At 42.9% G+C, this 14,193-nt stretch overlaps 1 protein-coding gene across 2 annotated transcripts in view; it reads left to right on the top strand.

Moving 5' to 3' along the window:
• The window catches only part of ZNF318 (zinc finger protein 318), a 105,047-nt gene that overhangs the window by 80,176 nt on the left and 10,678 nt on the right, over positions 1-14,193 (top strand). Inside the window, exon 8 of one of the 2 annotated variants that reach the window (XM_089333918.1) lies at positions 1,310-1,436. In XM_089333918.1, coding sequence (XP_089190044.1) covers positions 1,310-1,426 — 117 coding nt within the window. In that variant the 3' untranslated portion in view covers positions 1,427-1,436. Of the gene's footprint in view, positions 1-1,309; positions 7,131-14,193 lie in introns of those variants that run through there. The other variant, XM_051854711.3, reaches the window with a different exon arrangement.

Below are 14,193 nucleotides of genomic sequence, written 5' to 3' on the forward strand. Positions count from 1 at the left end.
TGTTTTATTAATGGTTGATAATGCTTAGCAGCTTTTAAGTGGGTGAAAATCATAAGTTACTGACTGTGTTTACTGGGTGCTTAGCGCTCCAGAAGCTAATTGTTCTTTGCTACTTTTCTGGATCTCCACAAAGCACTGTCTACAGTAGTGAGTATACATCAGGGCTGCGAGCAGCTCCCTTCATTGCAGCAAGCATTCTGAAATGGTGGTGCCAGTCCAGGAGGGGTACACACTGCCCCTGCAGTTCTAGAAGAGAAACAATAAAATTTGCAAAAAAGTTTTGGGAGCTCTAATTTTCAGATCGTCTTCTTTTTCCTAGCTAGATTTTATAAGCGTGATAAAGTCAGACTCCAGATCTCTGGTTTAGTTGAAGGAGTAAATCATCACTGTAGCCCACATCTATCTGATCAAAACTAAATCAAGCTCTTGATTTTATATATGGAAGAAAACAAAAATTAACCAACATTATCTTTGGAAGAGCGGTGCTTCCACATTTTTTATCCTCCCTTTGTTTCAACATTCTGACCATGAAAATGTACTCAAAACTAAAATATTTATACACATATAAAACATGTACATATGCACACATAAAACATCCTTATCTGGTGCCGTGGAATTAAGGTCACGGTGTTTTTTTTTTTCCTTTTGTATACTTTTATGTATCAAAAAAAGTGTTTAAGTTGTGTCTTTCCTACTCAGTGTATCCCTGTCATCACTCCTCTTGCTGTTTTCCCCTCCAAACTTCCTAGATTTCTCTTCTCCCATCAATGCTGTACAACAAGCTTTCTTCAAGAATCCTTTCCATTCTTTCTCCCTCTCTCCCTGTCCCCCTGCTCTTGCCCCTGCCTCTGTTGAGCCGGTTGTGCATATCCGTTAAGGCTGTAACAGCACTTGGACATTATATAAATCAAAGCTTTAGTTGAGGTATACAAAAAATATCGCGAAGTCTTTTCTGCATGCAAAGGACAGAAGACAATGTGTTTCACGATGTAGTGACTGAGTGCTTTACCGGCTTTAATTCCTTCTATTTGTGGCAAGAGGGTTTTTCTAGAAAATGGGGAAATTAGTCTGTTTAAAGGAAGGCAGTGAGGAGGATGAAAATAGGGACAGTTACGTAATAGTAGAACAAAAGATAGAGGACGTGGAGAAAGATAGCAAATAAAATTCACCATACTGAGCTGGTGTTTTCTTTCATCTTCTCTCTGATACTGTGTCCCTACTAAAGTTCCCTCTGGCCTTTCTGAAGCCTACCTACTAAGAATGGTTGTGTCACATTGTTACTGACTCACCCACCTGTCTTCCTTTCCAGGACAATTCCAGAATTCTTCAGATTTCTGTAAGGAAAGACTACAGCAGACACCTCTGTTCCAGGGAGGCAGGGATAGAAGTCACAGAGACCGTGGAGACGAGCACCTCTAGGGTCTGACTTTTGGAAGGTAGGTATGGCTGCTGTGACAGGAATGGATTATGAAGAATGCCCTGTTACTTTAGCTGCCAGATTAGGTGAGTGAAAATATATGTGTGTGTGTTTATCTGTATTGTGTATGGAGTGTATATACATAATAAATGTATATATGTGTATTTGCATATCTGCATCTTTGTACCAGTAGAGGAGGAACAAGATAACAATGAAAATAGAAAGTGTGTGTTTTAGACCTGCCAACCCTTGCCTTATTTAGCATTGAATAAATTATCTCTTAAATTTCCATGTCTCATTTTGTGCTATGATACTTGTATTAAAGCTGTGGACTTCAGGTCTGCCCCCTGAAACCCAGTGTCCTCAACAAGGAAAACATGTGCTATCTCAGTTCTAGCCTTTCCTTACTGGTGCATACAAGAATCAAGGTGGGGGCGCCGGATTCTGTCCCGGTTGCCCCTCTTCCAGGCCAGCTCTCTGCTGTGGCCCGGGAAGGCAGAGGAGGATGGCCCAGGTGCTTGGGCCCTGCACCCCATGGGAGACCAGGATAAGTACCTGGCTCCTACCTTCGGATCAGTGCGGTGCGCCGGCCGTGGCGGCCATTGGAGGGTGAACCAACAGCAAAAGGAAGATTTTTCTCTCTGTCTCTCTCTCACTATCCACTCTGCCTGTCAAAAAAAAAAAAGTGAAAGTGGGTGTGTCATTAGTGGAGTGGTTTTTGAGTAAGCAAAGGAGATTCAAGGAACGTGTGTGTGGCAGGGGGAGGGGGAGGGAGAACAGTCACCAATGGGGTGTTTGAAGAATACTGAGATATGAGTGTTAAGGACAGCTGTGTACTAGTTTTCATTTTACTACCTCTACTACACATATTGAAACATCTGGCACACAGAAAGGAACAAGCACCATTTCAAAATATGAAGCAAACTCTTGGCTCTCTGTCCACCTAAAATGCCAGTAAGTACTTCTGTACTGTGGGCTGAGGAACACAATGGGAATGAGAACCACACCTAGTAAAACTTAGCTGACCTTTAAGTCCTTCAAATTCAGATTAATTTAAATCTGAGTTGCCCCCGTTCTACATTCACCTAGAAAAATATTAGTTTAGTTTTGTTCCTGGAACAAAATTTCTCTCGAATGTTAGAGGCATGGATATCTAGTTTACTTCCCAAATAAATCTATGGCTTTCGTAATTTGGGGGGGGGATAGTTGTGTTAGTACAAATACTGAAAAAAACATGTGTGTAACCAAAGCCATCAGAATATGAAGTAAGTAAAGGGTGAAAGTGCCTCAGCGCCTCCCGCTGCTGTGATCATATCAGTTAAGAACCACTCATTCCTAAGACATGACCCTGTGGATGAAGCAATGGAAAGCAGCCTAGTGCCAGGGCTGCCAACACTTTGTCACCACCACTTTCTCTCCATTGCTCAGCCAAAGATCTGTTTCTCATCAACTGTCACATTCCTCTGCTCAGGGACAATCAGAAATGTTGGTCACAAGCTTTCGTTCCAATCTGTGATTCACAGTCCTACCTCCAGTTTTGCTGCTAGACCCTGCCAGTGGTGTCTGAATTCCACGTCTAAGGTGTACTGATCAAGGGAATGGACGGGGAAATGGAACTTTTTTCTTTTGAATAATTGCTTTTCCTTTGAGCTTTTTAGATTTGATGTGCTAGAGTTCACGTATGTTATGAATGATATATTTAAGGTCTACTTTTTAATTGAAGTATTATATAACATTAAATTTTACATAACAAAATTTTCCATTTTAAAGTGTGCAATTTTGTAGTTTTAATATCTTATACAGTCACCACCACTATCTAATTCTAAAACATTTCCATCACTCCCCCACCACACCCCCAGAACCCACATGCCTATTAGCAGACATTCCTGCTCCCAAGCCACTGTCAGTTACCAATCTACTTTCTGTCTTAATCACTGTACTAGTCTGGTCCGAGTATTTCATGTAAGTGAAGTCATACAGTACGTGATCTTTTGTGTCTGACTTCTTTCACTTAGCATAATGTTCTCAAGGTTCATCTGTATAGTATATCATGTACCACTACTTCATTGTATTTTATGGCTAAATAATATACCATTGTGTGGGTGTATCATGTTTCGTTTATTCATTACTCGATAATGCTTGGGTTATTTCCACTTTAGGGGTATTGTGAGCAATGCTGCTATGAATATTTATATACACATACATATGTGTATATAAATGTGTGTACATATGTATGTGTATATCCATGTGTATAAGTTTATGTGTGTATGTGTATATATAAATATGTAAAATACATATATGCATATAAATATTTGCATGGACATGTGTTTTAAGTCGTCTTGGGTGTATACATAGGAATAGAACTGGGTCATATGATAACTGTTTAGCCTTTTAAAAATAAACCTTTATATTAAACTATAATGTTCATATGAAAAAAACACATCATAAATTTGATGTGCTCAGCTATTTTTATAAAGTAAACACATGTGGGTAACCAGTATCTAAATCCAAAAATAGAATATGACCAACACTCCTAAACTCCCTCTTATGATCTATTACAGTCACTACTTTCCCAAAATGTGACCATTATTCTGACTACTACATCAGGTACTTTAAAAAAATTGAGATGAAATTCACCATAAAATTTCCATCACTCCAAAACAGAACTGTTTTCCCTTAAGCTTTTAGTCCCAGTTCCCACCTCCTATAATCCCTTGGACTCACTAGTCTGCTTTCTGTCCTTCCAGATATTTCATTTAAACAAAATTATATAGTTTGTGACCTTTTGTGTCAATGTATTTTTTACTTAACATAATGCTTTTGAGGTTCATCCATGTAGCACTTATCGATATTAATTCTTTATTATGGCAGAACAATATTTCATTTTACATATAAAACATACTTATCCATTTGTTAATGGGCATTTGAGTTGTTTCCACCATCTGGCTATTGTAAATAGTGCTTCTATGGAGGCACATGTTGTGGCATAGCAGGTAAAGCCACTGCCTCTGATGCCGGCATCCCTTATGGGCATCAGTTCAAGTCCTGGCTCTCTATTAGCAGAGAGCTGGATCGTAAGAGGAGCAGCTTGGACACAAACCAGCACTCATATGGGATGCCAGCGCCACAGGTGAAGCTTGACCTACTACACCACAGCACCAGCCCCTCCTCCACTTCTTTTATTTTTTTTAAGATTTTAATTTATTTATTTGAGAGGTAGAATTATAGACAGTGAGAGGGAGAGACAGAGATAGAGGTCTTCCTTCCCATGGTTCACTCTTCAAATGGCTGCAACGACCGGAGCTGCGCCAATCTGAAGCCAGGAGCCAGGTGCTTCTTCCTGGTCTCCCATGCAGGTGCAGGGGCCCAAGGACTTGGGCCGTCTTCTACTGCTTTCTCAGGCCATAGCAGAGAGCTGGATTGGAAGAGGAGCAGCCAGGACTAGAACTGGCACCCATATGGGATGCTGGCGCTGCAGGCGGAGGATTAACCTACTGCGCCACAGCACCAGCCGCCCCCCTCCACTTCTGACCCAGCTCCCTGTGAATGTGCCTGGATAAGCAGCAGAGGATGGCCCAAGTGCTTATACACCTGCACCCACATGGGAGACCTGGAATAAGCTCCAGGCTCCTGGATTCAAGCTGGCCATCTCTGGCCATTGCAACCATCTGGGAAGCAAGCCAGCAGATGGAAGATATCTCTGTCTCTTCCTGTCTCTGTAACTCTGCCTTTAAGTAAATAAGTCTTTAAAAAAAATATTGGGGCCAGCACTGTGGTGTAGTGGATTAAGCCACCACTTGCAGTGCCAGCATCCCATATAGGCACTGGTTTGAGACCCGGCTGCTCCACTTCTGATCCAGCTCTGCTATGGCTTGGGAAAGTAGAAGATAGCCCGAGTCTTTAGGCCCCTGCACTCATGTGGGAAGAGGATCCTGGCTTCTGGCTTCCGATTGGCGCAGCTTCTGCCATTGCAGCCAGTTGGGGAGTGAACCATCAAATGGAAGACCTCTTTCTCTCTCTGCCACTCCTTCTCTCTCTGTGTAACTCTGAATTTCAAATAAATAAATTTTTTTAAAAAATAGTGCTGTTATACCCATTCAAGTGTAAGTATTGTCTGAGTACCTCTTTTCTATTGTTTTGGTATATACCTAGTAATGGAATTGCTGGGTCATAGGGTTATTCATGTTTCAATTTTGAGAAACTGTCACACACAGTTTTCTACCCCACCTAAATCATTTTACAATCCTACCAGCTATGTATAATGGTTTGATTTTCTACATAACACTTCTTATTTTCCTTTCTTAACATATTAGAGTTATCTTCATATCTCATTGTGGTTTTGATTTCCATTTTTCTAATACCCATGATATTAAACATCTTTTCATGTGCTTATTGGCTACTTATGTATCTTCTTTGGAGGAATGTCTACTCAATTTCTTTTTAAAAAATGTTTTTAATTTATTTGAAAGGCAGAATTACAGAGAGAGAGAGAGCTAGCTCTTCCATCTGCTGATTCCCCAAATGGCTGAAACAGCTGGAGTTGTATGAATCCGAAGCCAGGAGCCAGGGTCTTTATCTGGGTCTCCCATGTGGGTGCAGGGGCCCAAGCACTTGGGCCATCTTTTACTGCTTTCCCAGGCCACAGCAGAGAGCTGGATCGGAAGTGGAGCAGCTGGGACTTGAACAGGTACCCATATGGGATGCCAGCGCTTCAGGCCAGGGTGTTAACCCGCTGTGCCACAGAGCTGGCCCCTTATTTGTTTATTTGAAAGAGTGATAGAGAGGAGGAAGGAGAGAGAGAGAGAAAAAGAAATCCATCTTCCATATACAGGTCACTCCTCAAATGACCACAATGGTCAGGGCTGGGTGAGGCTGAAACCAATAGCATAAAACTCCATGCAGGTCTCTCACCTGGTTGCAGGAGCCCAGGTAGTTGGGCCACCTTCTACTGCTTTTCCCAGGCACATCTTCAGGGAACTAGATCAGAAGCAGAGCAGTATGGACTCAAACTGGCACTCCAATACAGGATGCCAGCTTTGCAAGTGGATACTTAACCCACTGTGCCCCATCTACTTTCTTCATAATATTCTTTGATACACAAAATGTTTTCAATTTTGATAAAGTCTAATTTATCCATTTTTTCACATATCACTCATGGTTTTAGTATCATAAATCTAAGAATCCATTGCCAAATCCAAGATCATGAAGATTTACTTCTATCTTTTCTTCTGTGAGTTTTATAGTTCTAAGAAGCTCTTATATTTAGGTCATTGATTTATTTTGAGTTAATTTTTATATATGGTATGAGGTATTATTCCAGCTTTCTTTTTTTAAAAAATAATATTTATTTATTAATTTGAAAGGCACAGTTACAGAGAGGCAGTGGCAGAGAGAGAGAGAGACAGAGGTCTTCCATCCGCTGGTTCACTCCCCAAATGGTCACAATGGCTGGAGCTGGGCTGATTCAAAGCCAGGAGCCAGGAGCTTCTTCCGTGTCTTCCCATGTGTGTGCAGGGGCCCAAGCACTTGGGCCATACTCTACTGCTTTCCCAGGCCATAGCAGAGAGCTGCATTGTAAGTGGAGCAGCCAGGACTCAAACTGGTGCCCATATGGAATGCCAGCAGCACTGCAGGTAGCAGCTTTACCTGCTATGCCACAGTGCCAGCCCCTCGGCTTCTTTCTTTTGCATGTAGAAATCTAGTTGTCCCAGCATCATTTATTGAAGAAGCTGCTTTTCCCCACTTAATGATCTTGGTACCCTTTTCAAAATCAATTGGCCACAGATATATGGGGTTTATTTCTGGACATTCCATTTAAAAAAAAAATTATTGCATTTGAAAGGCAGAGTGATAGGAGAGACAAAGGCCTTCTATGTGCTAGTTCATCCCAATTATTGTAATGGCCAGGGAAGTGCCAGGCTGGATTCAGGAGCCTGGAACTACATCCAGGTCTCCCACATAGTTGGTGGGGGCCCAAGCACTTTGGGCCATCTTCTGCTGCCTTCCCAGGCTCATTAGCAGAGAGCTGGATTGGAAGCAGAGCAGCTAGGACTGGAATTATTACTCCTACATGGGGTGCTGGTACCACTCTTACCATGCTGTTTTAATCACTGTAGCTTTGTAGTAAGTTTTGAAATTCAGAAGTATGAGTCCAACTTTGTTGTTCAAGATGTTTTTGGCTGTTTGCGACCCATTGAGATTTCATACGATTTCAGGATTGCCTTTTCCATTTCTGCAAAAATACCTTGAATTTTTTTTTTTTTTTTTTGACAGGCAGAGTGGACAGTGAGAGAGAGAGACAGAGAGAAAGGTCTTCCTTTTTGCCGTTGGTTCACCCTCCAATGGCCGCCACGGCCGGCGCGCTGCGGCCAGCGCACCGCGCTGATCCGATGGCAGGAGCCAGGAGCCAGGTGCTTTTCCTGGTCTCCCATGGGGTGCAGGGCCCAAGCACCTGGGCCATCCTCCACTGCACTCCCGGGCCACAGCAGAGAGCTGGCCTGGAAGAGGGGCAACCGGGACAGAATCCGGAGCCCCGACCGGGACTAGAACCCGGTGTGCCGGCGCCGCTAGGCGGAGGATTAGCCTAGTGAGCCGCGGCGCCGGCCCCTTGAAATTTTTGACAGATTGCACTGAGTCTGTAGATTAGCTTGAATAATATTGCCATATTAATATTATTCATATCCATGACTATAAGATGCCTTTCCATTTGATTAGATCTTCTTTGATGACTTATTTGGTAGTACATATGTCTTTCACCTCTTTCATTAAATTTAATTCTAGACTTTTTATTCTTTTTATGCCATTATAATTTGAATTAGTTTTTTTTTTTAGGATTTTATTAATTATTTGAGAGGTAAAGTTACAGAGAGAGAGAAAGAGACAAAAGAGAAAGGTCCTCCATCTGCTGGTTCACTCCCCAAATGGCTGCAACAGCGGAGCTGAACTGATCCGATCCGAAGCCAGGAGCCAGGAGCCTCCTCCAGGTCTCCCATGGCGGGTGCAGGGACCCAAGCACACGGGCTATTTTCAACTGCTTTCCCAGGCCATAGCAGAGAGCTGGATCAGAAGAGGAGCAGCTCGGACTTGAACCGGCGCTCATGTGGGACAACAGCACCACAGGCAGAGGCTTAGTCCACTATACCACAGCACCAGCCCCTTGAATTGTTTTCTTAATTTTCTTTGAGATTATTTATTGCAGGCATATAGAAACAACTGATTTTTGTTTATGAATCTTGTACTTTGCAACTTTGCTGAAGTCAAACAGGAGCTTCATAGGTTTTCAAATTATAGTCTTTTATAATCCTTGGTATTTCTGAAAGGTTAGTAGTAATAATAATAATCACTTTCATTTCTGATTTTAGTTTTTACACGTTCTCTCTTTTTCTTAGTCTCTTTTTATTAGTCTGTCTAAAGCTTTCAAGTATTGGTCATTGATTCTGTTTTTCTATTTTCTATTTCATGAGCTTCATTCGGGGCTACCACTTACTTTGCAACTTTGTTGAAGTCAGGAGCTCCATCTGAGTCTCCCGCAAGGGTGCAGGAGCCCAAGGACTTGGGACATCTTCCACTACTAGTGAAATATCCTCACTTTCATTTCTGATTTCAGTTTTATTTTCATGTTCTCTCTTTTTCTTAGTCTATCTAAAGGTTTCAAATCTTGACATTTGGTTCTATTTTTCTGTTCTCTATTTTATTTGTCTCTGATCTAGTCTTTACTATTTCCTCCTGCTAGCTTTTGGTTCGGTTTGTACTTCTTTTTCTCTTTCCTCAAGGTGTAAATTTAGGCTGTTGATTTGAGATCTTGCTTTGTAAAAATTGTTTAAGGTTTATTTATTGGGGCTGGTGCTGTGGCACAGCAGGTCAAAGCCCCTAGCCTCTAACACCAGCATCCCATGTGGGCACCTGTTTGAGTCCCAGCTGCTCCACTTCCGATCCAGCTCTCTGCTATGGCCTGGAAAAACAGTAGAAGATGGCCCAAGTCCATGGGCCTCTGCACCTGTGTGGGAGACCTGGAAGAAGCTCCTGGCTCCTGGCTTTGGATTGGCCTAGCTCCAGCCATTGCAGCCATCTGGTGAGTGAACCAGTGAATGGAAGACCTCTCTCTCTCTCTCTCTCTCTCTGCCTCTGCCTCTGCCTCTGCCTCTGCCTCTCTGTAACTCTGCCTTTCAAATGAATAAAGAAATCTTTTTTTTTAAGTACATGTTATATTAATTAGAACCCTTTTGGTTGTACCACAAACCTAACTTAAACAAGCTTAACAAAAATCAGTGATGGGCTAATGTACAGCTTGGTAACTGGGAAACTGAGGCAGACCTAGATCCAGAAGATCAGAAATGCTCTGTCTTCTAACTTTGCTTGGCTTCATTTTTGAAGGTATTTTCCCTCAGGAGAAAAATAGCTCCTGCAGTCTAAAGCTGCCATGGTTCTTAAAGGTTGCCTTCTAGAAAATGAGTGGATCTTTCCTTATCATACTAGAAAGTCTCAGGGAAGATGCCTGTTAGTCTGATTTGGGCCACATTTCTATTACTGAATAATTACTATGTGCTAGTAGATGAAATACTCAGACCAGGCCCAGGATTTGAGCTTCTAATGGGAAGGAAAGGTGACCCTACTGAACCATGGAGACTGAGTTCAATTAATATAGAATAGAGAGAAATGATGTTTTCCAGAGGAAATCCTTCAAAGTAGAAAGTTCACTCTAAAGCTGCAAAGATTCAGTGTCTTCTCTGTAGACTTTGTTTTGTGACATTTTATCGAGATGTGTGTTTTTTTTTTAAAGATGTATTTATGGCCAGCGCCACGGCTCAATAGGCTAATCCTCCACCTGTGGCGCCAGCACTCCGGGTTCTAGTCCTGGTCGGGGTGCCGGATTCTGTCCCGGTTGCTCCTCTTCCAGTCCAGCTCTCTGCTGTGGCCTGGAAGTGCAGTGGAGGGTGGCCCAAGTCCTTGGGCCCTGCACCTGCATGAGAGACCAGGAGAGGCACCTGACTCCTGGCTTTGGATTGGCACGGTGCGCCAGCCGCAGCGGCCATTGTGGGGTGAACCAACGGAAAAAGGAAGACCTTTCTCTCTGTCTCTTTCTCTCACTGTCCACTCTGCCTGTCAAAAAAATATATTTATTTATTTATTTATTTGAAAGGCAGGGTGACAGACAGGGAGAGACCACAGTGAAAGATCCTCCATCTGCTGGTTCAATTCCCAGATGGCTGCAGCAGCTGGGACTGGACCAGGTAGAAGCCAGGAGCCTGGAACGCCATCTGGGTCTCCCACATGGATGACAGAGGCCCAGATATTTGAAGTCTTCTGAGGTTTTCTCAGACACATTAGCAGGGAGTTGCATTAGAAGCAGTGCAGCCAGGACTGAAACTAATATGGGATGCAATGTCACAAGCAGTGATTTAACCCACTGTGCCACAATGCCAGGCCCCAAGTGTTCACGTTCTTGTACTCATTGAGATGCTACTGCTTTTAAGGGTGTGTGGTAGGAGGTTAGAGATAGCAAATGAGGACCTTATAGCCTTCCTGTTCCAAAAGCTCAAGAAAAGAGAAGAGAAAAGGTCTAATTATTTTGGAGTTGAGAAGAGACTAGAACTTGACTCCTGACTCTGTGACCCTGAGTTTCACAGAGGAAATTAAGACTCTTCTATGGCAAGGTAAGCATTTGCATTTTTTTTCTTTTTTTCTTTGACAGGCAGAGTTAGACAGTGAGAGAGGGAGAGACAGAAAGGTCTTTCTTTTTCCATTGGTTCACCCCACAAATGGCTGCTATGACCGGCGCACCGCACTGATCCGAAGCTGGGAGCCAGGTGCTTCCTCCTGGTCTCCCATGCAGGTGCAGGGCCCAAGCACTGGGGCCATCCTCTGGGCCACAGCAGAGAGATGGACTGGAAGAGGAATAGCCGGCACAGAATCCGGCGCCCCAACTGAGACTAGAACCCAGGGTGCCAGGGCCGCAGGCGGAGGATTAGTCTAGTGAGCCATGGCGCCTGGCCAAGCATTTGCATTTCTAAATTCATAAGATTAAACTGTTTTAGCCTTGTTATGGACTGAACAGGAAGTGGCTCCCCAAACTCATGTGAATGTTGGAAGTCTTATGCTAATGTTTGATGAGTTTAGGGTGGCCTATAAGAGGTGAGCCTGGTGGGAGTTCTTTGGATTATTGGAGGCTTGTCCTCAGAAGGTATTCCCATGAGAAGGTTGATTATTTAAGCTGACTTTGGCTTTGCACCTCTCTTCTTCCTGGCTCACCATGTGATCACTCCTCCCTACGCACTCCACCGTGGCCTTTCTCCCACAGATGCCTGATCCTGAACTGGGACCCTGCAGACTTTAAGCAGAAGTATGCCTTTTCCTTCCCAAGAAGTTTCTCTTGGATATTTTAGTTAAAGTAATGAAAAGCTAACTAATACAAGACTGTTAACATAGATTCATGACCTGGAAGGGCTATTCTTGTATATTATAAAAACTTACCTCTCAGAGGTGTAAAGATAAGGAAGTTTCTAGTACTTTATGCCAACTCTAAGTGTTAGGGTCCGAAAAAGCCCACCGCCCAAGGAACGACTCCAAGAGACCTTTCTCTCATGCAACCAGCAAAGGGTTAAATTTATTGATCCAACATGTTGGGGCCCTCTGAACATACAAGGACAGAGGAGCAGCGAGAAACTACAGCATAGGGTTTATAAAGGCAAAAACCGCAAAATCGGGAGGGGAGAGAGAATACACGGTTGCTAAGTGGTTGCTAAAATCTTACAATAGCAATTATGATCTTAAGACATAGACAAATCACATCTTCATTATTAGCCCAGGTAACCCAGGTGCAACCTTTCTACTTTTAAGCTTGAGCAATCATGCAGGGGGTTTTTGTGCATTGCCAAGGGTGATGTAGTGCACTGCTATTGTCCGACTATTTGAGATCATAGTTTCAGACCAGAGTCTCACGGTGGGGGGGTGCTTTCCCAGAATGGAGTCTCAAGTGCTCCAAAATGGAGTCCCTCCTGTCAAGGTGCTACTTCACTCTGTTTTATTTTTACAGCTGCACCAGGAAGGTTTAAACCTGTAAGCTTAAGCTTAACTTTTTACACCCGCACATATACAATTTTAACTCTTTATAAGGAGCATTCCCACCAAGTTCCTCTCCTTTCCTGCTCACCTCAGTTTCCAGTATATGCATAAGTTGTCATGCTGTAAATTATTTGGAGGTGGTTATTTTTACATACTCTCAGATGAAATATACATTTCCAAATGATATTTGAGAAACCAAATATGTCTTTGCATAGAAAAATCATACTTTAAAGCTGTTATTGATTTCTTCACAAGCATAGATTCAAGACAGACATGGCAGTCTTGATTCTGAATTAATCCAGCAGATGCCACTGAATCACGAGATGTAGCCCACTCAGTCCCAAGCATGTAGCCATAAGTAGCTATATAGAGTGCTCGCAACAGGTTCAGATAATAGCAAGATGATTCTGGAAAACAAGGAGGAAAAAAACAGACTTGCAAGAGCCATGAATGCTGTGTGACTATAGAGCAGCGATTCTCCATCGGTAGGGGATTGATATCTTTTTAAGAGAGAAGATTCATTCATCTTCTGCTTTGTATGTATTTCTTTAATTTTTTAAAAAATATTTATTTTATTTGAAAGGCAGAGAGCACACTCTCCCAAACATCTACCTCCCTCTGCTCTATTTAAGTGATATAAACTACAGAAAGTGAAGCTTCCTATTGTACAGATTATGCAGAAGATACAGTGAGAAAGCACAAAAGTTGAGGGTAATAAAGATCTTTAAAAACACAACTATAGGCCGGTGCCGCGGCTCACTAGGCTAATCCTCCGCCTTGCGGCGCCGGCACACCGGGTTCTAGTCCCGGTCGGGGCTCCGGATTCTGTCCCAGTTGCCCCTCTTCCAGGCCAGCTCTCTGCTGTGGCCAGGGAGCGCAGTGGAGGATGGCCCAGGTGCTTGGGCCCTGCACCCCATGGGAGACCAGGAAAAGCACCTGGCTCCTGGCTCCTGCCATCGGATCAGCGCGATGCGCCGGCCGTGACGGTCATTGTAGGGTGAACCAACGGCAAAAGGAAGACCTTTCTCTCTGTCTCTCTCTCTCACTGTCCACTCTGCCTGTCAAAAAAAAATAAATAAATAAAAATAAATAAAAAATAAAAAAAAAACACACAACTATAAAGAAATAAGACTGATTTTTCCTCAACTTACTAGAACCAAATGATTTCTCTTTAAAAAAAAAAAGCCATCTAGGAAAGCATTCTGGATAATGCTATAAAAGACACAAGCCATGACCGTGTGCTTGAGCAAGTCTATAAAGACATAAATGGGTGGAGTTTATAGTTGTAGTCAAACTCCCTGGTTACAAAGTGCTTCTTTATAGTTCATATAACACTTTCACACTTTTCTCATTTGCCACATATTAAATGATAGCCATACTTGTGCTACATGCTAATTAAGCTTAATTGGTTCTTGTGAATGACTTCTAATTAATGGGAATGGTTTGCTGCCAAAGCCAAGTTTCATTTCTCTTTTTAGTATTTAAAATCAGAATCAGTTTATTTTTTTTATTTTATTTTATTTATTTATTTTTTTTTTGACAGGCAGAGTGGACAGTGAGAGAGAGAGACAGAGAGAAAGGTCTTCCTTTGCCGTTGGTTCACCCTCCAATGGCCGCCGCGGCCGGCGCGCTGCGGCCGGCGCACTGCGCTGATCCGATGGCAGGAGCCAGGAGCCAGGTGCTTTTCCTGGTCTCCCATGGGGTGCAGGGCCCAA

This window comes from Oryctolagus cuniculus, chromosome 5 (assembly GCF_051225735.1).
Source record: "Oryctolagus cuniculus isolate XC-2025 breed Fujian yellow rabbit chromosome 5, ASM5122573v1, whole genome shotgun sequence".
In the NCBI taxonomy this organism is placed as follows: domain Eukaryota; kingdom Metazoa; phylum Chordata; class Mammalia; order Lagomorpha; family Leporidae; genus Oryctolagus; species Oryctolagus cuniculus.